The sequence below is a fragment of the Lissotriton vulgaris genome, chromosome 7 (genome assembly GCF_964263255.1).
Source record: "Lissotriton vulgaris chromosome 7, aLisVul1.2, whole genome shotgun sequence".
NCBI lineage: Eukaryota > Metazoa > Chordata > Amphibia > Caudata > Salamandridae > Lissotriton > Lissotriton vulgaris.
The window spans coordinates 317979967-318006807 of NC_141695.1; the positions used below are offsets into that span (position 1 = coordinate 317979967).

Consider the following 26841-nt stretch of genomic DNA (forward strand, 5'->3'; position numbering starts at 1 on the left):
TGATTCTACTTGACCTCTCTGCTGCATTTGATATGGTCTGTCATACCACACTTTTAGCTCGGTTAGAGTCTATTGGGTTAGGGGGGACAGTCCTGCAGTGGTTCCGTTCATATCTTATGGACAGATGTGAAGCGGTTGCTCTCCCTCCATTTCACTCCCAGGTCCGGGCTATCAAATATAAAGTGCCCCAGGGCTCCTCCATAAACCTGATTTTGGTTAATTCCTACATGACTCCCCTAATCAGACTCATTAAGTCCTACAAGATGACGCTGGTCAACTATACAGACAATATTAAACGTATTCTTTCTTTGTCAAACGGTCAGCAGCTCAACTTTTTGCATGACTTTAGGAAGGATATCATACAGTGGCTCAATTTAAACTGCTTACATGTAATGGTGACAAGACTGAGCTGCTCTGCTGCTCAGCACAAAAAGTTCCAGTTGTGCTCCCGTCCAATTTTTGGCCTAGGCCATTTGAGGGGCCAGTGGACCATGTCAAAGTGGTCCGAAATCTGGGAGACATGTTTGACGACAAACTCAGTCTGGAGAGTCACATGAATACATTTGCAGGCACATGCTTCTCGCTCATGAGATCTCTACGAAAGATCCTGCAGGTGCTTCCTTACTCCTCTAAAGCTTTAGTAGTCCTTGGCAGACAAACCTGGTGCAACCAAATGGATCTAAAACTCTCATGTTGAGGATCCAGAAAACCTCTATGCGCCTCCTTCAGACACTGCAATTCCACCAAGGGGAGGGGGTGGGGGGGGGGGGGAGTCATCAAGGTCCACTGTCAAGCATCGACAGCTTCTATGCGAGAGCTTTGGCATCATAAGAGGCATGAGCGGTGCAGAAAACAACGTTTTTATATTGACAGAGGAGGTGAGCAAACCTGTCAAGAGAAGTCGAGTCTTTAGAGTTTACTTCTTGGCTGCTGGATGGGTTCCTACATGATGCCCCCTTGCTCGGATAGCAGGCACAGTCTCTGGGGAAATGCAGGCAGTACTCGACCGCAGCATGCTTTTCACATGAATGTACTTCTGTCTCTCCAGGCACTACTTCAATAGGGAGGAAGGTAGCGCTTCGGGAAGAGTTTCTCCCAACTTTTTTGAAAGGGTGAGGGATACGTGTCCACAGAGATTGTTCAATTTCCTAAGGAGCATTGATATAAAAGTCCCAGATCACCGAGATAGTGATTGAATTGATTAACATGTCCTTAACCTCAGTAGTGGTCCCTACCAACTGGAAGGCGGGATAGTTTTTCCTTAGATCAAAAGACAATCTGGGTATTCAGAGCACTGCTCCCTGCATTGGCTGAATTGATGGGGAAGATCATTGCTGGGGAACTCTCCGAATTTAGATGAGATCAGAGTCATTGGTGACTCGTATAATCTTTTTGGATCTCTTCGCCCAGCTCAGCCAGTCAATCATTCCATTTTGGTCCAGAAACTGGAAGAAGTCGGAATCAGAACCATGATGTCAGAATAATTTAGGTCCTTTTTTAAGGACTGCACACGGTCTGTCCTAACTCCCATTCCGGTTAGAAAGGGTCATCTTGCAGTATGTAGATCCACCAGGCTTCATCCTTGCCCCCCACTCTGTTTAATTTTCCTGTTAGACCCTTATCAGAGCTAGTAGGGCGGTATGACTGCTTTGCCAAAGCCTAAGCTCATGACACTCAGCTGGCCATCTGTCTTGACAAACAGGTCCCTAGCTCAATCATGCATGTGAGAGGATATCTGCTTGTCATTCAGCAGTGGTGGGTATGCTATGGCGTTCTACAACAGAATGCCAGCAAGGTAGAACTTATAATTGTAGAGATACATGGAGATCAATCGAACGGTGGCCTCTGCCCTTCTAAGATATGCGAGCCCCCTCTCCGGAGCAGAAACTGAAGTCTTCCTAGATTTGGAATATTCCTAGTTTAGGATACCTCTCAGAATTCACAAACTGAATCGGTTGCCTGGTGCTCCTTCCACTTATTGTGTCTGTTCAAAAAATAACTGGGCTGTCTTCCAAAAGATCAACAAACAACCAAAGTGTATGCCTGTGTACTCTTCAGTTTATAATACGGATTGCTGCAGTAGCTGGAATCTATGGCTGTTGGCCAATGCCTTCACTGAACTACAGAGAAGTGAAAACTTTGCTGTGTCACCCAGCGCATTCCAAAATTCATCATGTCTCCAGCGCTGTGTGTGTTCCTGCACTGGCTGTTAGTTGATCATAGCATTATCTTTAAAAGCCTTTGATTTGTGCACAAAGCTTTTTATCGAGCAGACCCGGCTCTTTGAAGGAATGCTTAAAGTGATTTAGCTCCAGCAGATCTCTGAACTCAGAGAACCAGCTACTTATCTTCTCCCACAAGGTGAGTGGGCGCCCTTAGGTTTGGAATGAACTCCTGCCCTCTTTTAAGGCCTTTGTAAAACATGTTTGTTTCAAAACGGTTATAAAACTGTATTGTTTATGTTCCTCGTCTTTCGGTGTACTTGCTCAAGGGTCCAGAATTCCAGTATATATTCCGTGTCGGGTAATCTGAGCAGGGACCTATCTCCAATGGTACTGTGTCGGGTAATATGAGCAGGTACCTAGCTCCAAAGGTGCTGTGTCGGGTAATCTGAGCAGGGACCTAGCTCCAATGGTACTGTGTTGGGTAATCTGAGCAGGTACCTAGCTCCAAATGTGCTGTGTCGGGTAATCTGAGCAGGGACCCAGCTCCAATGGTGCTATGTCGGGTAATCTGAGCAGGGACCGAGCTCCGAAGGTGCTGTGTCGGGTAATCTGAGCAGGGACCTAGCTCCGAAGGTGCTGTGTCGGGTAATCTGAGCAGGGACCTAGCTCCGAAGGTGCTGTTTCGGGTAATCTGAGCAGGTACCCAGCTCTAAAGGTGTTGTGTCGGGTAATCTGAGCAGGGACCTAGCTCCAATGGTACTGTGTCGGGTAATCTGAGCAGGTACCCAGCTCCAAAATTCTTGTGTCGGGTAATCTGAGCAAGTACCTAGCTCCAAAGGTGATGTGTCGGGTAATCTGAGCAGGTACCTAGCTCCAAAGGTGCTGTGTCGGGTAATCTGAGCAGGCACCTAGCTCCAAAGGTGCTGTGTCGGGTAATCTGAGCAGGGACCCAGCTCCAATGGTGCTATGTTGGGTAATCTGAGCAGGGACCCAGCTCCAAAGGTGTTGTGTCGGGTAATCTGAGCAGGTACCTAGCTCCAAAGGTGCTGTGTCGGGTAATCTGAGCAGGTACCTAGCTCCAAAGGTGCTGTGCCGGGTAATCTGAGCAGGGACCCAGCTACAATGGTACTGTGTCAGGTAATCTGAGCAGGTACCCAGCTCCGAAGGTGCTGTGTCGGGTAATCTGAGCAGGGACCTAGCTCTGAAGGTGCTGTGTCGGGTAATCTGGGCAGGGACCCAGCTCCAATGGTAATGTATCAGGTAATCTGAGCAGGTACCCAGCTCCGAAGGTGCTGTGTCGGGTAATCTGAGCAGGGACCTAGCTCTGAAGGTGCTGTGTCGGGTAATCTGAGCAGGGCCCTAGCTCCGAAGGTGCTGTGTCGGGTAATCTGAGCAGGTACCCAGCTCCAAAGGTGTTGTGTCGGGTAATCTGAGCAAGTACCTAGCTCCAAAGGTGCTGTGTCGGGTAATCTGAGCAGGGACCCAGCTCCAATGATGCTGTGTCGGGTAATCTGAGCAGGGACCTAGCTCTGAAGGTGCTGTGTCGGGTAATCTGAGCAGGGACCTAGCTCTGAAGATGCTCTGTCGGGTAATCTGAGCAGGGACCTAGCTCCGAAGGTGCTGTGTCGGGTAATCTGAGCAGGTACCCAGCTCCAAAGGTGTTGTGTTATTGTGCTGTTGAAGGCAAATGTGAATTTTCAGACTTGTTTCCCAGAGTGGCAGACCAGAACTAGTTTCAGCCTGGTCTGAATGTTGATTCCAGTCCTGGGTTAAACTGGTTAAACGAACGCCAATTCCTCGAGCAAGATTCGGGAAGTAGCACAGGGAACAAGAGTACTCTAATTGAGGAGCTATGAAATCATGAGCCGCGTCAAACGGGCGCGGTGAGAGGTGGTCCTGCATCCATCCTTGATCCAGAGATCCCAGGCATTCGGGCACACAGTGGGTGGTGATCTCGCTTTGCGAATAACTTGCAATCACTCTGCAGCCTATCAAGAGGCCGCACATTACGCCTAAGAGAGGTTATGTACTCTAAAGGTAAGATGAGAGCTGCTTTGCCAGGCAGAGTCTTGTCTGACATCTTAGAATTGGCAGGCGTGGGATAAAGGCACTGCTTCCACAGGCGCACAGTACGAGCGACCTCTAGCACTTGTTTTGCTATTTTGCGATGGTTTTACATTTCGAAACATCTACAATTTACAAGAGGCCCTTGGCGCTGAACGCCAGCTGGCAGAATAGCTCCTCGTCCTGAGGCGCGTTCTATGGGGTATCCAAATCCTCCGCTCCACCATTTGGCAGCAGTCCGCCCTTCACTAGCTTCATACGCCCTGTTAGTGGGCAGGCACGAGAATGGGTCCTGGAAGCTACCTAGGCTCCTAGCGGATCGCAGGAGTACGTGCCCTCTAAAACAGTGTCGGCTTCAAAGCGCTATAAGCAAACGCAGTCGTATTACCCTCGTTCCAGATTGGTGATCGAAGCACCATTTCAAGACCTTGGACAGAGCTGCGAGTAACTGCAAGGGAAAGCTGACAGCAGTCGTTTCAGCACCTTGGACAGCCCTTTCGATTCTGTGCTCAGATGGTGGCATTGATCCACGCAGCTAGTTCTGATGCGTGGTTTGTCCTCTTCGTTCGTTCGGTCATATCTTTTGAATGATGGCTGTGGAGTGCGGGAATAGGGAAAGGGGCGAGGAGGTGAGCGTCAGAGAGAGAGTAAGGAGAGGGGAATGTATGAAGGAAGAGTGCAAGGAAAGCCACTGACTGTGAGGAGTTTAGGAATATTATAGCCAATTTGCCGAGGATACAATAATGCCCGTGAGAGGGAACAAGCAATGGGCTGAAACACAGAGAGAAAATGGGAGAATGGGAGACTGAGAGAGGCGGTAGGCAGCGGTAGCGATCGAGATGGGAAATAATGATGGGAGAGGGACGCAAGGAGCGCTGCGGAGCTGCTAGGCCCGAGAGGCTGCGTGAAAGACCGTGCCCAGCAGAAAAAAATGCAGTACTGCACCCCAGCTACCCCCCATCTCCCTCGTCTCCCTCCCCCCCCCCCCTCTCCCCCGAAAGAGGCAGTGGTCTCCCCCAGCCCCATGAACGGAGCCGGCTCCATCCTCATTCCTCATGCTCCTCCCCCAGCCCACGTGCTCCATCCTCCTGTTCCGAGACAGCCTCTACCTGCACAGCGCGAAGCGCATCGATTCGGAGGGAAAGAGCCCACTCAGCGTTTTTACTGTTGCATGGAGCATGCGGCAGGAGGGAGAGAATCCCGCTAGACACAGCACAGAGAGAGGGGGCTGCGCAAGAGACCCGATGCAGCACACGCTGCTGGGATGTATATGGGGGGTGTGGGGGGGGGGGGAGGGCTGCGCCAGAAACCCTGTGTAGCACAGGCTGCTGCGATCGTGTGCGGAGGGAGCGTACACCAGAGACCCCATGCAGCACACGGTGCTGGGACAGCCGTGGAGGGGGCGGAGGCACTAACAAAGACGCTTCTGGGATTTGGGCTATTCGGAGGTGGGGGTGGGGATGGAGCGCGGTCGTGGATCCTCAACATAGAACCGCTGGAGCATACGTTGCTGGAACTCTGTGCAGATTGGGAGAGGGTGAGGGGGTGGGTGTACCAGAGGCCCGCCGGAGCACACACTTCTGGACTGTCTGCAGGGTATAAGCATGGGTGGGCTGCACCAAAAGCCCAATAGATCACACACTACTCGTTCGTTTGCATTAGGGGGCATTGGAGACCCCATCTTAGACCTCCAACAGCACACACTGCTGGGGTTGTATGAGGGGGAGAGGGCATGGCAGAGAGCCGGTGCGACAAACAATGCAGGGAATGTGTGACGGGGAATCTCAAAGGGGAGGGGAGGCGACGAAAGACCTTAGTATACAGACTGCTGGGAGAGTGGGAAGGGAATGTCATTGGGGTGCAGCACGGACCTAATAAATCACACACCGATAGACCTGTATGTGAGGAGGTGCTTCGCCGGACAAGCGCTGGAACACACACTGCCAGGACTGTACAGTGGGGTTTATTAGGAGCGGACTGGGGCTCATCAGATGCATGTTGTGCGGTTTTAAAGACTGTACTAGGAGCGTATTGGGGGGGGGGATGTAATGCACACAACCTGGAGTGTGTTCCAGCGCTGCGCTAATACAGTGACTGTCCTTCGTCTGGCCAGTGTTACCTGCACTAGAGAGACTGGCTGAAGGAGAGGCAGAGAGCAGGGGCGCATGGGAGCGTGCTAGAAAGGGCGTGCAGATGAACAAGCGCTGCACCAGAGAGTGCACGGGGTTGGATCAGAGTGCGCGATAGACTGCAGTGGTGAGCGGGGAGCGTTCTTAAGAAACTGCACCAGAGATAGTTCAAGATGCTGCACAGTGCACACGAGTTGATGGGGCTGCACCTGAGACAGGGGGCGGAGGGGTGAGCAAGAGAGTACATTGGGGGGCGCACCGCAGACAGAATGTCTGACGGTTGTCCCAACGCCAGTGTTTGTGAGGGGAACAAAAGAGCAATGAGTTGCACCAAAGACTGTACATGGCTGCAGCAACAAAGATATAGTGCATATGCGTCATGGACATGTACACGGGCTGCTGCAAAGACAGAGTTCGTGGTTATCTGCTCCAAAAACATGGCACATTGAGTTCTGCTCAAGGAACCGATTACACGGGGATGCAGCAAATCCAAAGGAGGTGGCTAGTTGCACCAACGACGGAGTACATGGGGGAGGGGTGCACAAAAGAACAGAGCCCATGGGGTAACTGCACACGAGAGTACACCGAGTCTGCACCAAAGACAGTTCTGATGCATTGAAATGCCCCTTTGCATGTATTCTATCATTGCATGGTGTGTTTTAACTGAGCAAATAAAGATTTGACTTGTATGCACCCAAACACAGACAAGGTGGGATCGCTGCACACTACAACACATGAGTAGCTGCACATGAGAGTGCCTGGGCAATTGTAACTAACACAGAGTGCACGAGTGGCCACACTAGAGGCAGAGCAGATGAGGGCTGTACCAGAACGGAGCCCATGAGGTGACTGCACAGGAGAGTACACAAGTCGCTGCACCAAAGAAAGAATGCACTACAACACATGGGTAGCTGCACATGAGAGTGCCTGGGCAATTGTAACTAACACAGAGTGCACGAGTGGCCACACTAGAGGCAGAGCAGATGAGGGCTGTACCAGAACGGGGCCCATGAGGCGACTGCACAGGAGAGTACACAAGTCGCTGCACCAAAGAAAGAATGCACTACAACACATGGGTAGCTGCACAGGAGAGTACCTGGGTGGTTGCAACAAAGATAGAGTACATGGGTGGCCACACCAGAGTAGATGAAAGCAGTACCAAAGATAGAGTACAGGGTCTGTCTGCACCAACGAAAAGAATGTATGGGACCCAATCCAAGCATGGAGTACATGGCGACTGCACTAGAAACAGAATTTGACTCACACTGTTCATATGGAGTGGTCGAAGGGAGGGATGTAAACGGGTACAGCGCATCGGACTCATGAATTACAGCAGACCTACTAGATGCACTGTAGGCAAGGATCAGGAGGCAGGCGGGCACAAGGCATGCGGGAATACAGAGGGTCCAAGCATACATGTATTCGGTTGAGAACAATTGGTACCAGTAAATGCATTTCTGATAAGGATGGGCGGGAGGGGGTTCAACATTCCTAGTTACTGCAGGGATAGAAGGGGTAGATGGTGTGGACAGAAATCAAATGACCACGTCGGTGCGACTTGTACATGGAGTGGAGTAGACCGGGGGCGGGGCTGGGGAGGTACGGATGGATAGTGAGAAATGGTGCACTCCGGGCACATATGGTACACGTGAGATCTATCCAGGTACAGAACTGTCCAGGGTCACCATGTGCAGAGTGCACTGTTGGTTATAGAGGGTGCATGGTATGGCTGCTGAGGATACAAAGAATGCTGGTGATTCATAGGACATGCAGCTGTGCTAGCTAGCGTGGGTTAGCCGCAGAGGTATGGGAGTGCATGGGGTCCTAGTGATACAACCGCCGAGGTGCATCCGGAGTAGAGTGGATGCCGGTGCACAGAGTGAGAGGACGGTACATGCACTTTGACAGATGCAGTGATGCATTGGCTCATCGAGAATACACGGGGTTATGGGGACACCAGCGAAAATAGTAGATGAAGTGACGAGGATCAGCAGTTCAAGGGGATGCTGTGGTCTCAAGGGGAGGTTGGGTGAAGGGGCTTTCGGAGTACCGCAAGTATCGGTGTGAAGGGGACACTCTTGGCCTGGGGATAGATACACGGAGTGTAGCATGAAATCCAAGAGTTACTTCAGCGATATGAGGCTGCAAGACGTGCGGGAGGAAGTGCGGGAGATATAGAAACATGGAGTACAGGATAGGGTACTGCACGGTTTTAGGGGTATTGGAGTGCAGTTGCGGGGTTGCAAGGGCGCATACCTCGTAGGGAAACACGAAGTCTTTGGATAACAGGATGCAGGAGGAAGTAGGGTGCCAGGGATACAATCAGTACAGGGGAACATGGAATGCAAAACTACCGGGGACCTCAGGGTACATAAGGTGCAGGGGTTCATGGAATACAGGGGTATAGTGGTACTGAAGTTAGCTGGTGTGCAGGATCACGAGAGTACATGGCTGTGGGTGTATCTGGCGCACCGTGTATAGTTAGGACGCCAGACTTTTGGAGTACGGGGGATAGTGGGGTGCATTGGTGTATGTGGAATACAAGGCGATGTAGAAATGAAGGGTGTCCGGCAATATGTGGGATCTGTGGAGTCCATGTGGTGTGCACTTGCGTGAGATTCTAGGATATCGGAGCTTCGGGAGATTGTAGGGGTGTCAGCGCCTTTGTGGTGCACGGGTACATGCAGTGCACCTTTTTCGGGGGGCATGAGGGCGGTTTGATCCGGGGCCAGGAAGGGTGAAGATTCATGGAAGGCGCGGCGCGGCGCACCGTGGGAGCGCACGCTGCGGTCCGTACCGTAATTGACCAAGTCCCGGCATAGTTGGCTGTCCCGCCGCTCGCGCTGTCTCCTGGCTCCGCGCCTTCTCCTGGCAGCGGCTCCACATGGATTTGGAAGACTAGAAGGGAAGCGCGTAGGACGAACCTCCCTAATACAAGTGAAACGCGGGATACGAGAGGGTAGCGCGAAAAAAGATGTTGACGAGGTTGCAGGAAAGAGAGACCGGAGAGATGCGAGAAAGCCAAAAAAGCTCATTACACACTCATGCAAATTGTCAGCGCGAAGCTGTTTTATGTTATCCGTGTTTTCAAAGCGCGTTATTCACTCGCTAGGGTTTCCAGGCTCTCTGAAGCGAATGGGATTAGTTTGGGGCGGAAATCTGTAGAGTTAAAGAACACAGGGGAAGTGGCAAAGAAAGGAAAGAGTCTGACCACGGTGGGGAGAGAGGATGGGATAATGTTCTAATACTGACCTTGGTTTCTCTCCTTCTTCCAGAGGCTGCTTTGCGGTGCACGTTGTTCTTTGGCGGCTGCGGTGCTGTTGGGTCGTCTCTCATCTTCAGCCTTCTCGTCTCAGCGTTATCTACAGACACAGACACCGCACACATCCGGAGATTTATTGTGTACAACTGCGACTGTAATTAGAAATTTATTTAAAAATACAGAAGGAACATCCTCCTCCTACCCCATCAGAGCTGGATCCTTCCTGCAGCATCCACGCCTGCTAAGTCCCCCTTCTTTCGTGTTTTCTTTTTTAGGGAAGGGTGTCACATTGGCAGGGAGAGCTCTCGGAGCATTGCGTGTGTGCTCCCGGAGAAGGAGGGTGCAGGGACACTCTCCACCAAGGGATGACGCCTCCTCCAGCTTGAGGGCACCTGATTCGATGTGCCCCCTCTCCGTCTGCTCCCCCCTTTCCCTCTGGATACGCGATCTTAGCTTTGCGGATTTTTTTCCAGGGGGGCGGGGGGAGGAGAAACAAGAGGAGGAGAAAAAAAAGAGAAAAGGGGAAAAAAATAGTAAAAGAAGGGAAGAGGAACCAACCAGGGAAAAGGGGAAAAAAGGAGGCGGTGCCAAAAAAAAATCGGTCGGTGGTGCAGGCACCGGGAGCCCCTATGATCAGCTCAGTCTGCGTCTCCTCCTTCCGTGGGCGCAAGTCTGGCAGCAAACCGGGCTCCAAGTCATGTGTGAAAGGAGATATGGGCCGCAACGAGGACAACGACAAGATTGTCATCAATGTGGGGGGCGTGCGGCACGAGACCTACCGCAGCACCCTCAAGACTCTGCCGGGCACGCGGTTGTCCTGGCTCACGGAGCCCGATGCGCACAGTAACTTCGACTACGACCCCAAGGTCGATGAGTTCTTCTTCGACCGCCACCCGTCCGTCTTCGCCTACGTGCTCAACTACTACCGCACGGGCAAGCTGCACTGCCCGGCCGATGTGTGCGGCCCTCTCTACGAAGAGGAGCTGGCCTTCTGGGGCATCGACGAGACGGACGTGGAGGCGTGCTGCTGGATGAACTACCGCCAGCACCGCGACGCAGAGGAGGCGCTGGACAGCTTCGAAACGCCCGAGCCCGAGGAGGAGGAAGACGGCGACCTCAAGCGGCTCTGCCTGCAGGAGGATGGCCGCCAGCTGGGCTGGTGGAAGCGTCTGCAGCCCAAGGTCTGGGCTCTCTTCGAAGACCCCTACTCGTCCAAGGCCGCCCGGGTGAGTGCCAGAGGGCATGGGAGCATCTCCGGGCGGGGCGGGGCATGGGGGACTTCCCTTAGTAGCATGCATCTGAAGAGGCGCATATGCAGGGGAATGCTGGTGCATGGGGGAGATCCTGCAGCAGCATCCCCGGGAAGACGCGCCTGAAAGGGATAGGTTATGCATGGGAGGGATCTTACAGCAACGTCCGGTGTGTATATGCATCTGTAAGTGGGGGAGATCTCACCACCAGGGTCTGGGTATGTACATGCATCTGCAAGTGGACATCTCTACGTGGGGAGATCTCACCACAAGGGTCTGAGTATGTCCATGCATCTGCAAGTGGCTAGCTGTGCATGGGGGAGATCTCACCACAAGGGTCTGAGTATGTACATGCATCTGCTAGTGGACATCTGTGCATGGGGGAGATTTCGGAGATCTCACCACAAGGGTCTGAGTATGTACATGCATCTGCTAGTGGACATCTGTGCATGGGGGAGATTTCGGAGAAGTGGCTAGCTGTGCATGGAGGAGATCTCACCACGAGGGTCTGAGTATGTACACGCTTCTGCGAGTGGGGGAGATCTCACCACAAGGGTCTGAGTATGTCCATGCATCTGCAAGTGGCTAGCTGTGCATGGGGAGATCTCACCACACGGGTCTGATTATGTCCATGCATCTGCACGTCGAGGGTAGTGCATGGGATACAGCTCACAGCAAGGTCGGGTGTTCTGCAGAGGAAGTGTCGTGCATTTGGGGTATATCATTCCATGGTCCTGTCTGAACGTGAACCACAGATGGGGGGAGGGCTGTAAATGAGGTGTCGCTCACATCAAGATCGCGTCTGCATTCAAAGGGCTGTCGTGAGGTATTCTTAACTGCAAGATTCTCTGAGTATTTGCATCTGCAGTCCAGTTATTGTGCATGGGGAATCCCACAATAGTGTTTTGTTTACGTGTATCCGAGGGCCAAAGAGTGTACATGGATAATATCTCACACGAACGCCCTTTGTGTATGCATCTACTGCGCCTTAGAGGGAGGTTGTTTGTTGGGTATATTTCACACCGAGGTCCTTTGGGTATTTGCAGGTGTAAGGTTGTGTATACAGTAGACCTCACACTGGTCTGCCTTATGTTTGCGCATCTATTTCTTATGGCAGGTGGAAGGTTGTTCATGTGGCAGAGCACATTGCAGAACCTCTCTCTCTGTGATCAACCTCTGCGGGGGAAGGGTTATGCGTGTAGTGTATGTCAAATCAAGGTCCCCTTGGTGTATGCACCTGCAGATGGAAGGTAGACCTAACACGAAGTCTCTGCCTGTGTGTGTCTCTGTCCACTAGGGCAGCTGGGAAGTTGTGCATGGGTTGGAGCTCACATCAAGGTCCATTTTATGTGTACATTTGTCTGTCTTTGGGGCTGGTGGAAGGTGGCTAATGGGGATGGAGTAGGTAGAGCTCGTAGAAAAGGGCTAACGACGAGGAGGTGTGCAAGCATGCTTTTGTGCATCTGCAGATGAGGGATTGAAGGGAATGCCACAGCAAGGTTCTCTTTCCAGTGCGGATGCTCGTAGAGTGTTGTACAAAAGGTATACATCATACGTTGCTCCGCATTCTCTGTACATGCCTCTTCCTCGGGACTAGTGGTACACGGGGTAGGCCTGTGCACACTGACCTGTTGGTGTGAATATGATTCACCCCAAATCTGCCTCACACAAGGGCAGTGCGCCCGTACTGCCCTGGTGCATGGGGTATATATCTTACTCGAAGGTCCTCTGCCAAGGACAGTGCAGCTCTCCTCTGTGCATGGTGTGCGTGTATTATACACCAGGACCCCTGCCTCAGACATTGCAGCTCTCATGTCCCAATGCGCGGGGTATATAGCCCACCGGAAGGGCAGTGCAGGCCTTTTTTCTAGTCGCGCGGGACATTCATCTCATTTAGCACTGAACGTGGCATGTAAGCAGTGGCCTCAAAACACAGCATATCATTCTCTCTTCCCTAATGTCACACAAGGCATGTAGTTCGTTTTTAGATCTGGGGTTTAACAGTGGAGCTGTCGAGCAGACTTATTGCTGTTAACATACACAGAGAAGACTTGGGGACCGCCCCTTTCAACCATTGGCTTTCATCAGTCTCTTTCAACCACTGGCTTAAAACTTTGTCCATCACGTCTTAGCTCAGCTCGGTGGAGTATGTGTCTATTCCCTAATGCTGTTGGCTGTTTAGATGTATCCTCCTGCCTCCACTCAAGTGCTTGCATTTGACTGCACTAGGGACTATTTTACAGTTGTAGCTCTCTATATCCACTTCTCTGGCCCTCTCCTGTGTGTCTCACTCTAATGTGCTAACACTGGTTCCATCACCACATAAAACACATACCTTTTGACCTTGCCAGTGGTTGTTATTACTGAACGGGGCATGTAAGCACTGCCCCCCCCCCCCCACTACACGTACATCTCGTAATGAGCAGTTGGTATGCGAACAGTAGATCTTCAGTGGTATCATTGTAAGTCTACATGTATGCTGCATGCGGTGTGTGGCAGTATGTATGAGAAGTAGGCCTGGGAGCATCACACCCCTAGCAATTGTTCTACAGCTCTCTTGGTGCTGCATGCGCTCTGTGAGCAGCAGGCCCTCTATCCATGTCTTTCACATTTCTTTGAGTGTTGCATAAACTCTGTTAGCAGGAGGTGCCTCAGAAGTCTCTGCTTCCGTGGGGCCTGTGAGCAGCAGCCCCCCAGCAGTATATCTATAGCTTACTTTCCGTGTTCCTTGGGGCCTGTGAGCAGCAGCCCCCCAGCAGTATCTCTGTAGCTTACTTCCCGTGTTCCTTGGGGCCTGCAAGCAGCAGCCCCCCCCAGCAGTTTCACTGCAGCTTACTTTCCGTACTCCTTGAGGCCTGTGAGCAGCAGCCCCCCAGCAGTATGTAAATTGATACTTGTATAGCGCACTACTCACCAGGGTCTCAAGGCGCTTGTACGAATACCAATACCGCTGTGGAACCCATCCCGGCTTTCCTTGTGAGGCGTCCACTCCTGGGCACCCCCAAGGTGGAGGCCAGGCATCCTTAGCATTGTGGGGGCCGTTGTGGAGATTAAGCAAGCTATTGCCCAGAGTTGCAGAGTGGGACTCCATGATTGGAATAGGCACCGAGGCAAGAATTATCAGGTCCGTGGAATTTTTAGCCCAAGACCCGCCGAGGCGGGGAATTGAACCCTGGTCCCGGGCTAGACCTCTGCATCAGGGTCTGCCGCTCTAATCATTGAGCCACACTTCTCCACAGTATCTCTGTTGCTTACTTTCCCCAGCAGTATCTCTGTAGCTTACTTTCCGTGTTCCTTGGGGCCTGCGAGCAGCAGCCCCCTAGAAGTATCTCTGTAGCTTACTTCCCGTGTTCCTTGGGGCCTGCGAGCAGCAGCCCCCCAGCAGTACCTCTGTAGCTTACTTTCCGTGTTCCTTGGGGCCTGTGACCAGCAGCCCCCCAGCAGTTTCTTTGCAGCTTACTTCCCGTGTTCCTTGGAGCCTGCGAGCAGCAGCCCCCAGCAGTATCTCTGTAGCTTACTTTCCGTGTTCCTTGGGGCCTGTGAGCAACAGCCCCCCAGCAGTTTCTCTGCAGCTTACTTCCTGTGTTCCTTGGGGCCTGCGAGCAGCAGTCCCCCAGCAGTTTCTCTGTAGCTTACTTTCCGTGTTCCTTGGAGCCTGCGAGCAGCAGCCCCCTAGAAGTATCTCTCTAGCTTACTTCCCGTACTCCTTGAGGCCTGTGAGCAGCAGCCCCCCAGCAGTATCTCTGTTGCTTACTTCCCCCAGCAGTATCTCTGTAGCTTACTTTCCGTGTTCCTTGGGGCCTGTGAGCAGCAGCCCCCAGCATTATCTCTGTAGCTTACTTCCCGTACACCTTGAGGCCTGTGAGCAGCAGCCCCTCTAGCAGTTTCTTTGTAGCTCTCTTTCCATGTTTCGTCAGGATCTATAGGCAGCAGTTTCTCTGTAGCTATATATGCTCCTTTTGCTCTATGAGCAGCAGGCCTCTTACCAGTTTATTTCTAATTTATTTTCCCTCCTCCTTGGTTCTTTGAGCAGTTGGCCCCCTAACAGTGTCTGTACAGTTCTCTGTCCGTGCTCTTTGAGTCTGTGAGCAGCAGGCTCTCTAGCAGTTTCTTAGCAGCTCTCTTCCTGGGCTCCTTAGGTTTTTTTAGGAGATAGCCCCATAACAGTTCCACTGCAGCCCTCATGTTTCAATGCTCATTGGGGTCTTTGAACAGATAGTCCCATAGCAGTTTCTCTATAGCTCTCTTTAAATGTCCCTTGTAGTCTGTGAGCAGCAGATCACCTAGTTTCTCTAAAGTTCTCTCCATTCTGAACATGGAATGTGATCAGCAAGTTCCTTTAACAGCACATATGTAGCTCTGTATCGAAGGTACATGTAATATGTGAGCAGGAAGCCCCCTCGTTATGTCAACTCACCTTTCTTTATGTGCTGCTGGAGGCCTGGGAGCAGTAGGCATCCTTGAAACACATCTGAAACTCTCCGTGATGTCTGTGAGCAGCAAGTTCCCTGGTCGTGTCCGTGTACTTTTCTTTGCGTGCTCCATGATGTCTGTGAGTAACAGGACCTCTACCAGCCTCTGTGGCTCTCCTTCCATGGACTTTGAGGTCTGTGATCAGAAGGTTCCCTAGCAGCATATGTTAGCCTCTCCTGTACTGCATGTAGTCTGTGAGCAGCCGGACTCCTAGCAATGTCTGTGCAGCCTTCTTTCTGCAATGCTTGAGCTCTACGAGCAGCAGGCCCCTAGCAGCACATATGAAACTGCCACTCGGCTCCACTTGCTCTTGGCGCCACAAGCCCCACAGCAGTCTCTAGGCAGCTCTATTTCCATACGGCATGTGGTCTGTGAGCATCATGCTACTGGCAGTGTCTGTGCAGCTCTATATGGTTCATGAGATCTGTGAGCAGCCCTTCTCTAGCAGTATCTATGTCACTCTCTTCACGAGGTCTGGGTGTAGCTCACCCCCAGCAGTCTCTCTGCGGCTGTCTTTCTATGCTCCTTGAGCTCTGTGTGGCTTGAGAGCAGCAGGTCCCCTTGTCCCAGATTTGAAGCTCTCCTTCTGTGTTGCATAAGGTCTATGGGCCAGCAGGCCTCTTACAGCTTCTCTCTCGCCCTTTCTGTGCTCCTCGAGATTTGTGAGCAGCAGGTGCTCTAACAGTCTGTGCTTTACCGGTTCCCTGGTCTAACCACTTTCTTGTGGAGTTCTCCATCATTATTGAACCAGGTCGAACTACTCCAGCTACACCTAGACTGACTAGAAACTGGAAAAACCTGGATACGAACAAACTTAATGCTGCCCTCTTGGTCTCTACACCACTTAGTGAGGTTAGTTGTCTTGAGCAGTCGGACATCATTAATAACTGGCTTACCTCTTCTGTTAACTCTTGCCTCCCTCTTTGCAAACAGAAATTTAATTTACATCACCCCCCGGCTCCCTGGTTTAATGACCAGCTAAAAATAGCTAAATCCGGCTGCAAACATCTTGAGTGGAAGTGGCGCTCCAACTATGACCCCCACGCCAAACTAGAATATAAAGCTGCGTTACCCAGCTATCATGCCCTCTGTAAAAATGCTAGAACGGAATATGTGAATCTCTCTATTCTCAATGCTCAGAACCGCCCCAAAGCTCTGTTTAAGGTGGTCCAAGAACTCTCGGGCGCCACTAAGCAACCCAAGGCTCCCTGCTTAGATGAGACGCAATGTGATGCCTTAGCCGATTTCTTTATCTCAAAAATTGAAAACATTTACTCTGGCTTTGGCTCCATTATCCCAGCTGTTTCTACTACTTCCCCTCCCTTGTCTAATTCCCAATCCCCGGAACCAGATTTTTGCATATCAGACGCTTGGACTCCCTTGACCCCACTCACTTGACGCAATATTATTAGTACCATTAAATCTGGTTCCCCTCTAGATCCTATCCCCCCTCAAATTTTGTTCACCCTTGATTCCCCTTCACTCAATCTCATTCTGGAGTTACTTAATACCTCACTTAGGGAGGCTAAGGTTCCCCAATCATGGAAACATGCAATGGTTGTACCACTGCTAAAAAAAGTGAATGCTGATCCGAACAATCTGGCTAACTTTCGTCCCATCTCCCTTCTTTCAGTTTTCTCAAAAATCTTGGAGAAGCACATTAATCAACAACTTACTAAATATATCGAAGCCCACACTATTTTACATCCTTCTCAGTCGGGTTTTCGCTCAGGCTTCTCCACTGAATCTACACTATTGGGAGTCTCTGAAACTATTAGGCATCTGGTGGATAGAGGGGAAACCGTGGCACTTATCCTGCTGGACTTAAGTGCCGCATTTGATACGGTTTCCCACTCTATCCTTATTAACACCCTCAGATCTATTGGCATCTCTCATCATGCCTTAGAATGGCTTACTAGTTTCCTGAGCAATAGGACGTTCCAAGTTTTCTCAGCCTCATCAGCATCCAAAAACCATACATCAGCATACGCGGTTCCGCAGGGTTCCATCTTGAGCCCCCTTCTCTTCAATCTGTACGTGAGGCCTTTGGCTACGATTGCGGAGCAAGCGGGGCTCTCCATCTACTCGTATGCTGACGATACTCAGTTAATCTTTTCATTATCCACCAGCCACACATCCCTCCCTTCTTCCCTACGTCTCGGGCTTAGTAAAATCTCTGCTTGGATGTATGAGAATAAATTAAAACTGAATGGAGGGAAAACTGAGCTTCTTCTGTTTGGAACTAATTGTGATCTATGGGGGCCCTCTCACTGGCCTGACCAAATGGGCACCCCTCCCTTGCCCTCCAGAACTGCTCGAAATTTGGGCATCATTTTTGATGACCAATTATCAATGAGGGACCATGTTGTGAAAGTCTGCGCCACGTGTACGGTCATTCTCAAGTGGTTAAAGAAATTCATCTGGATGCTCTCTCTTGACACCCAGAAAACCGTAGTCCAGGCACTAATCACCTCCCGCCTGGACTATGGGAATGTTCTCTTTCTGGGTGCCGGCAAGGAGATTGTCCGGAAATTGCAGACTGTTCAAAACATGGCAGCTCGCCTTCTTGGCAAACTCCCCAACAGGTCTTCCATCTCCCCCTTTCTACGTAGCCTTCACTGGCTCCGTATTGAGAGCCGGGTTAAGTTTAAGGCTCTGTGTTTTATACACAGAATCATTGTGGGCAACGCCCCACAATACCTTAAATCTTTTATTCTTTCTTATGTTCCTTCCCGTACCCTTAGATCATCCACCCAATTCAAGCTTCTAATTCCAAGGATCAAGAGAGCAAGAATGGGAGGTCGCTCCTTTTCCTTCTTGGATCCATCCCTGTGGAACTCCCTTCCTCTCGGTCTTCGAACTGAGCCCAACTATCTGAAGTTCCGCAGGGACCTGAAGACATGGCTATTCAACCAGTAATCTGTTGCATTCTCATACCTTTGTTGGTCAGCGCCGGGAAACCTTTGGGTAGCTGTGCGCTTAATAAAATTAATAATAATAATAATATAATAATACAGGAGGTGTGCGAGGCAGGATTATCTAGCAGTATCACGGTAGTTACAGGTGAGGGACCGGCACGAGACCGGCTTGTTGAAAAAGAAGACCGAGATTGCTCTCCCCAAAATACAGCATAACCCTTCATATGAAGCCACAACAGACAACTATATTTGCGTTAGAGAAATGTCACCATTCTCTGGCGGTATTTATTACACTTCATAAACACGACATTAAAAATGCAACTGTTGTCTTCATATTGCATAATATTTTCATATATATATATATATACAACATTTATACGGTCTTTTACTAACACAACCAATGTCCTGCGCACTTATTCACACACTCTATTAGGAGTCATGATTGACCACCTCACAGCTCCTCATGGCATTGCTTACAAGAAGAACTTTCCACTCACTCAAGATAGAGGGAGGTAGGACCAACCCAGCATCTGCACCCCAGAAAGAACCATGCCAGAGCAACCCAATGAAGGGACACCCCCTGGCACTCAATTGGGGGGATGAGCCTGGGTTACCGGGCCACACCTTGGTCCCCTGGGGCAGCCACCACCACCACCATAATCCACCAGGAATATCATGGGGTACCCTCTAAGGCCATGGACAATTGCGATAGTGGATGCCCCCACCCAGCCCTTTACTAGTGACACCCCTGTCCCGGGTTATTCAAAAGCAACAACATCTTGAATCCGCCAGCACTTAGATCTGTGATGCCCCACGTTGGCAACCCGTTTTGTGGTCAAAAACATGACTCCTTTACCGCCTTCTCTAAAAGATTGTTGAAGCTAAAAGGATGGGATGGTGGGAAAACAAAATTCCCATCGTCGGATCTGAGAGCTGCGTGCACCGGCAGTCCCCAGGGGCAGGCAGGCAGCAAGGTGCTCAATAGGGCAAACGACTGCCTTTTAAGCCGTCCAACTGCCCCTTTGAGCTGCCCAGGTAACCCCCCGCCCCTCAAGCCCCACAGGCAAGCAATCATTGCCAATCGCTGGAAAGCTCCACGCGAAAATTCGGACACTGCGGCCAAGTCCCCAACCGGCCCACACCTGTCTTCGGGGCCTGTGCATTTTCACAAGTTCTGGTTGGTTCTGGTTGCAGCAGGTCCCCAGCAGCCTCTGTGCAGGTCTCTACTCCTGCGAATGGCAACTCAACCCAAAGGCCTTTTCTGAAGGCAGCCCGGCAGTGACGCGGCAGAATATAGTCCCAGCTCTGGGTTCCTTTCGTGTGTTTGCGATGCTGTCTCCGCTTTGAGGTGCACAGACATATGTCAGTAGCTGGCCAGCGTAGCTGTGCTTCGTGGGGCTCTTGTCCCTTTTGTGCTATGTGCTGTACTGGGCTCGGGGGTCTCGGCCTGTGCAGCTACCTTTTGCCCTGAATGCAAGCTGTGCGCCCCTGTCCTTGTTAAGGACGCTAAGGGAATTCAGCTCATATAATGAGATTTCCATTGAAATGAATGGGCAGTGCATGACAAGTTACCATTGTCATTAGCATCCAAGTGGTTAAGAAGATCCCTTTCGGGTCTGTCTGTGCCGTGGCCCTCTGTCTCTTAGCACCACACACTCAAAGGTCCAAGGACTACATCTGGTCTGAACTACAAGACTTCTTCCGTAGGTAGAAATGCATTTCTTTGCAGGTTCCTGGTTATGTGTGAGCGATCGGTTTGCTCCCAGTCAACATGCAGCACTTTCTGATGGCACCTGACTCTGTACACGTTATCTGCCGTCGTTTTCTTTTCAAATATAAGGTGTGGACGATATCACCCTGTTAGGGCAGTATATGCAGCTCTCTTCGGATAGTGCTGCCGTATGCTTGCCCCGCCCCTCCTCGTCGCTCTCCCTTGCCCTGTTTCTTACAGGTTGAGCCCTCTGTGGACAGAAACTTTTCCCAATGCAAATTACCAAGAGAGAGCACAGGCGTAAGAGGGCACGTTATAGCTAATCCAGCTGGTACTGCGCTCAGGGATTTACACTAATGTTGATCGCGACTCTAGCGCTTGATCAGCAGGGCAACAAGCCCGGAGAGCATTGGAATGCTGGGGCTTTGTGGACCGAACCATGTTGGCTCTGTTTCAGGAGCATTTACACCAGTGTTCATGTTGAATTCGCGCGCTGCCGGACTCTAAGAGAGGCGTGCGTGTAGGTCTCCACTAAGTTCCATTGGTGCAGACAGGCATGCAGTGATAGCAATAAAGATGGACAAGAGATGCCTCTTGTGTTGTACTGGATGAATCCTTAATGATGCAGATTTCGACTGTGTGTGACATGCAGATGGCGTTGGAGCAGGCAGTTTCAGGTGCCTTTAGGGCCAGAGAAAGCTTGTTGCCTCCTAAACGCCGTTGTGTGGAGTGGTCTGACCCTCACCAGGACCTGAGGAAAGAGGGGGCTGAAATACCTTTCCGCACTTAGTATTCAGGAAGTAAAATATTCAGGGGGTCGCAGAGGAATTAACTTTGATACTCTATGTGGATTCTTAAATGGTCAGGCTTTCTTCCCAATGAAATCCTTGCTGAAGGATGTCTACAAAACTGGCATAACAGGTTGGCTAAGGGACAGATTTTTCAGCCATGCTGTTAGTGATGGAGCAGCAGGTTCAATATCTCCTATGATTCCCTTGGTGCAGCAGAAGCAATAGTAGGTTTCGCGGTAGCGACCAGGAGACAATTGTAAATGAGGGCATGGAAAGCGGAAACCTCTCAAAAAATAATTTGTTGTTGCTCCTCCCCTTTTTGCGTTCCAAGCTTTTCATTTCGCACTGTGAGATGCTGGTGAAGAAGTCCATGGAGGGCAGAAAATCAATGGCCCAATTAAACATACATTCAAGGGGAAGTTTTCTTTACGTCTCAAAGAGCCTGTGACACCGCATTTCTGGTGAAGGGAACAAATCGTCCCTTTTGGAAGGGATGAGGTCAGGAAGTCCTTGCTGACGACATGGCTACTACAGTGCCCACTCCTATTCAGCCCCCTTGCAAGGCATGACTGTGCCTCTCAGGATGTAAATGTATGTAAATGTATAGGCATTTATATAGCGCACTACTTACCCGTAGGGTCTCAAGGCGCTTCGACAGCTGCGAAACCCTTCCTGGCTTCCCTGAGAGATGGTCCCTTAATGGGTATCTCCAGGGTGAGACCAGGCATCCCCGGCGGTCTGGTGGGGCCGTTAGTGAAGATGAGGCAAGCTAATGCCCAGAGTTGCCGAGTGTGATCACTGATCAGAGTGGGCACCGAGGCGAGAGAATTATCGAGTCCGCTGACCCTGGTCCAGAAACCTGCCGCGCAGGGAATCGAACCCTGGTCCCGGGCCGTCCTCTGCTCTCGGGTCTGCCGCCTCTAACCAGTTAGCCACACTACTTCACCAACTGTCAGTATGGGGAAGATTGAGATAGTTTGTTGACAAATAGTCATTGTCGATAACAAACAAGTGGGTCCTGGACATTATTCAGATAGGGCATTGGATTGTATTTTTAGGATATTCCTGGTGATTATTTTAGAAAGTTGGCTCTCCCAAGGAATCCACAGAAAAACTGTGCTTTGTTGGAGGGAATTCACAAATCGCTAGAGAAATGAGCAGTTGACCGAGTACCACTCTCTCAGACAGGGGAATGATGTTACTCAATCCTGTTACTCGTACAAAAGACATTGGTCGACTACAGGCCTGTCCTGGATTTGAAGGATGTCAGCAAGAGCATCCCTCACATAAGGTTCAAGATGATGTTTTTTATTTTATTTTTTTATTTTATTTTATTGTTCTTGTACAGCCAAACTGCAAACAGAATCACAAATAACAATATATATCACTTAATCATGAGAAAGAAATGTCCGGATTTCTGCTTTCAAGAGAGAAAAACTCATGATTCATAATAGTCCCGAAACGCGCTCCAAATTTTTATACCCAGTCTCTTTTTCCTTGATCCTTTAATTGAAAATAGACTCCACTCTAAATTATATCGACTCAACATTTTAGCACGCCATTGATGAAAATCCGGTGGTTTTTCCTGTAGCCACTCCATGGCTATGCATAGGCGTGCAACAGTCATTGCAAAGAAAATGAAGTGTCGATATTGAAAGAGTGCTTCCGAAATATTGTCTTTTTGTATTTTACCTAACACCATCATTGCTGGGGAGATAACAACCATTGTTTTAAATCACCAAAGAAATACATTTTTCCAAATGTTCAATGAACCCCCGCAGCTTAACACAACTGTAAAAAATATAAATCATCCCAGCATCATTATCCCCACACCGGAAGCATTTGCCTTCATTTCCAGCTCCCCATTTTGCCATTCGCTTAGGCGTATAATATAAATCATATAGCTTTTTAAAAAACGGAGCTTTCAAATTTGCAGACATGAGCGCCTCCTTTGACAAAATTAAAAGGTCCTCAACGTCAATCTCTAAATCTCCTAGAGATTCTCTCCATTTCAACTTGACTTTCTCAATATCATCTTTCTTAGCTGAGACCAAGGATTGATATATCACTCCAATTTTAACCGATCTACTAATTCCTTCAATGACTTGATGTTGAGTTAAGTTCGTACCTCTTCGATTTAAATAATCGCACATTTGTAGATATTTAAAAAAATACCATCTGGGCAGTGAGTATTTATCCTTGATCTCTTCAAAAGATTTACAAATCCCATTCTCATTTACCATGTGTCCTAAGATCTTAATACCCTTCTGCTGCCACTTATTAGTCATTACATCTGAAAAAATTCCAGGTAAGATCCTATGTGCATTAAGCGGGGTGTAGTATGATACTCTTGCTAAGTCCATAGTTTTTGTAAACCATTTCCAGACCTTAAATGCCCCCAGGGTTACCTTAAACCTTGTTCGTTTATAATAGCTCCCATCAATTTCTTTGACTAAGATATGCTTTGCATATGGCCCTAGCTGTATGTCAAAGATGTTCGGAGTGTTGGCTGCATCAGCTTCTTGCTCTCCAGTTATCAAGACCTTCATTTTTAGTAGGAAACAAGTTATATAATAAAGAAAAAAACCTGGAACCCCCATCCCTCCCCTTAAGTACGGCAGCGTCATATAATTCATTGCCCTTCTAGGTCTCCCGGGGCTCCATATGAATTTCCCGCATTTGGATTGTAACGCCTGTATTTTATCTTTAGTGATTTCTAAAGGTATAGATCTAAATAGATACAAAACCTTTGGTAATATATTCATTTTTATGACATTTGATCGTCCAATAATAGTTAAATACAGCCTCTCCCATCTATCCAGAGATGATGTAATTTTTGCCATTAACATATTCCAGTTTACTCGTACTAATTCCGTCATATTTGCCCTAATTAAAATACCTAAATACGTTACTTCTTTAACCACCCTACTATCTTGCCATTTAATCGTCTCAGAGCAGAGAATTTGGGTTTTTGACTCATTCATTTTAAATCCAGTTATGGTACCAAATACCTTTGCTAATCGTTCTATTTCTTTTATTGCAGTTTCAGGATTAGTTGTAGCCACAGCTATATCATCAGCATAAGCAAAAACCAAAAAATAATAATCCTGAACTTTGTAGGGGGGAACCAAGATATTCCGGCTCAATAACTCTATTAAGGGGTTTATGTAAAGGGCAAATAAAAGGGGGGAGCAGGGACACCCTAGTCGTGTACCACGTGATATTATAACTGTTTCAGAGAGTAAACCCATCACTGATATCTTTGCCACAGGATGTAAATATAAAGATTGGATCGCTCTAATAAATTTTGGCCCTAATCCCATTTTTTTCATTAGTTCCCAAAGATATCCCCACTGCACGCGGTCAAACGCTTTTTCCGCGTCTAACAGAATCTGCGCTAAATCATTCTTTTTCACCGAGGCAATATCAAATAGAGAAATAACTTTGTTAACGTGTTCTACTGTCCCCCTTCTGGGGATGAATCCGTGTTGATGATATGAAACTAAGGGGGTAATACAATCAGTCAACCGATTGGCTAATATTTTAGAATATATTTTGTTATCTGCATTTAACAATGAAATCGGTCGGTATGACCCAACTAGTTCTGGTGATTTACCCTTTTTACAAAAGACTGCAATGGTGGCTTCTGCCCACGTTTTTGGTGGATATCCCAGCTGAGCATCTCGCATAGTTTTTAATAGTTCTTCTTTAATATCTTGGTAAAATTGTACATATACTTCTCTAGGTAATCTGTCAGGGCCTGCGGTTTTTCCTTTAGCTAGACTTTTAACAACCCTTTCCAACTCCTCCTCTGTGATCGTATCCTCTAGCCAATGTGATTCAGTAGAATCAACCCTTTTTAAGCCTTCTGCTAGTGTTACGCTCCAGTTTGATCCCGCATCAGCGATTCCTTCATATAGCTCAGAGTAAAATTGTTGAAAGACCTTAAGTATCTCTTTTGGTTCCGATTGTATCACCCCAGCAGAATCTAACATTTGGTCAATATTTCTGGCTGATTCTTTTATACGTAATTGAGTCGCCAGTTTTCTCCCAATTGCCTCGCCATATTCATGTTTATCCATCTTAGGCGTAAGGTATCTGCTTGCATTTTCTTCATCCCAGATACCTAATACTTTCGCTCTGTCCTTAGCCACATTGTCCTCCAATATGGTTAAATCGCCCCCCTTATTGACTATCCCCTGCATTAGTAATGTTTCAGATTGAGTTAGTTGCACATATCTATCTAACTCTTGTCTAGCTTTTTTTTACTCTTACAAGAAAAACTAATACATTCTCCCCGAAATCCAGCTTTAAAAGTATCCCATATTATTGCCTGTGATCTAGATCCCTTATTCTCTTCAAAAAATAATTTCATCCACTTCCTAATATGATCTCTAAAGTCAACATTGAAAATTAGTTTTCTATCAAATGTAAAGCTGGATTGTCTAGATTTAATTAACGCCATACCAATTTCTAACAATATCGGTGAGTGGTCTGATGAGATTCTAGGGTATACAGAAATTGTCGCACCATGAATTACTGATACAGGGGCAAAAAAATAATCAAGTCTGACCAATTTTTTGTGAGGGTGAGAATAAAACGTATATCCACTATCTTGAGGTCTTAAATGCCCCCACACATCCACCAACCCTTGATCTTGTACTAAGCTTAATAATGCCTTATATACTTTAGGTTTGCGGCCCTTATACTTGACCAACCCATCCTTCATAGCAGTATTAGTCAAATTAATGTTCATGTCCCCACAAATCAATATAAGCTGGGGCCAGGTAGTTAATTCCGTATTTATCTCGACTAAGGCATCTGAATCGTCTAAGTTTGCGCCATAAATGTTACATAGCGTAAATTTTTTACCTTCCACATTGAGTTCAGCTATTGCCCATCTTCCCTTTTTATCGGCCAATGTTCTGCCCGGTACAACATTATTACCCTTGCACATAATGGCAACACCCCGTATCAAACTAGATTGTCCTGTTGCGATCACGAGTGAAAATCCAAGTTCTCTTAAGACCCCTCTATTTGACCAGGGTATGTGTGTCTCCTGTAAACATACTATATGTGGTGCTATATATCTTAATTCAGCAGCAACTTTCTGTCTTTTTATCACATAATTCAAGCCAGATACATTTAGAGAGCAAATTTTTAATCGTTTAGTTGCCATTATCATTACCAAGCTGCTTCTAAAGAATGCCTACTGGCTATGGGTAAAAAATAACAGAATGCGTAACTCCAATCTTTGCAAATCTGTTGCCCAATTTTTACTAGTTAAAGATCTCCCCTTCATGGAACCTTATTTGGACCTAATCCACAGCTCTGGAGACAGATCACTCTACTTCAAATTTAGGGTGGGTGTTCTCCCCTTAGGATTGTTTACTTCCTCCTGGAATCCTCCCTTTCAAACGGTCCCATTTTGTCCATTTTGCGACTCAAGGGTTGAATCTGACGCCCACCTTCTGTTTGAGTGCAGTGTTTATGCAGCTCCTAGATTGAAATGGTTAAAGCCCTTGTGCAGAAGTCTGGGAACAAGATCACATCTAGAAGCCCTACGTATATTGCGCTCTGATGCCTGCCCATTCTTTGCATGCTGCATGGCAAAATTTCTTGGCTGGGCATGGCGTATAAGATCTGCAAGAAAGCTATTGATTCAATAATGTCCTATTCTCTTTGACCTGTTTTTAGCCACTAGTGCAAATATATGTAAGGATAGCTTAAATGTGTATTTTATGTATTAATGTCTATTATGATTCTCTACGGTATTTTATATTATGCACCTTTGTAATGATTTTACTTTTTGTACTGCTTTTATGATATGTACCGTATCGAAATAAAGCTATACTACTACTACTACATTATCATTTATATCGGTTCTGCCAAGGTAACCCATGAAAATATTCTTCCCCTTTAATCTTGAATTTAGACTTAGATTCATTAACCAAGGTAATTCATACCAATCAAACACAATAGAGTACAGCGTTTTCCATGCTAAAACAAAATCATACATGGCATTCTCAATATGCAGTTCGCTGTACTCAAGAACTTTTTCCCCCACATTTTGTCCCT

General features: G+C 48.5%; 1 protein-coding gene and 1 long non-coding RNA gene across 3 annotated transcripts in view; one reads left to right on the forward strand and one right to left on the reverse strand.

Moving 5' to 3' along the window:
- The window catches only part of LOC147701472 (uncharacterized), a 190704-nt gene extending 180664 nt beyond the window's left edge, over positions 1-10040 (reverse strand). The window contains exons 1-2 of the long non-coding RNA XR_015297468.1: positions 9823-10040; positions 9611-9720 (exon numbers count right to left, since the gene is read on the reverse strand). This is a non-coding gene — a long non-coding RNA (uncharacterized LOC147701472). The remainder of the gene's footprint in view (positions 1-9610; positions 9721-9822) is intronic.
- The window catches only part of LOC147701473 (voltage-gated potassium channel KCNC1-like), a 710999-nt gene continuing 694062 nt past the window's right edge, over positions 9905-26841 (forward strand). For both annotated transcript variants that reach the window (XM_086930147.1, XM_086930146.1), the window contains exon 1: positions 9905-10846. In XM_086930147.1, coding sequence (XP_086786273.1) covers positions 10250-10846 — 597 coding nt within the window. In that variant the 5' untranslated portion in view covers positions 9905-10249. The remainder of the gene's footprint in view (positions 10847-26841) is intronic.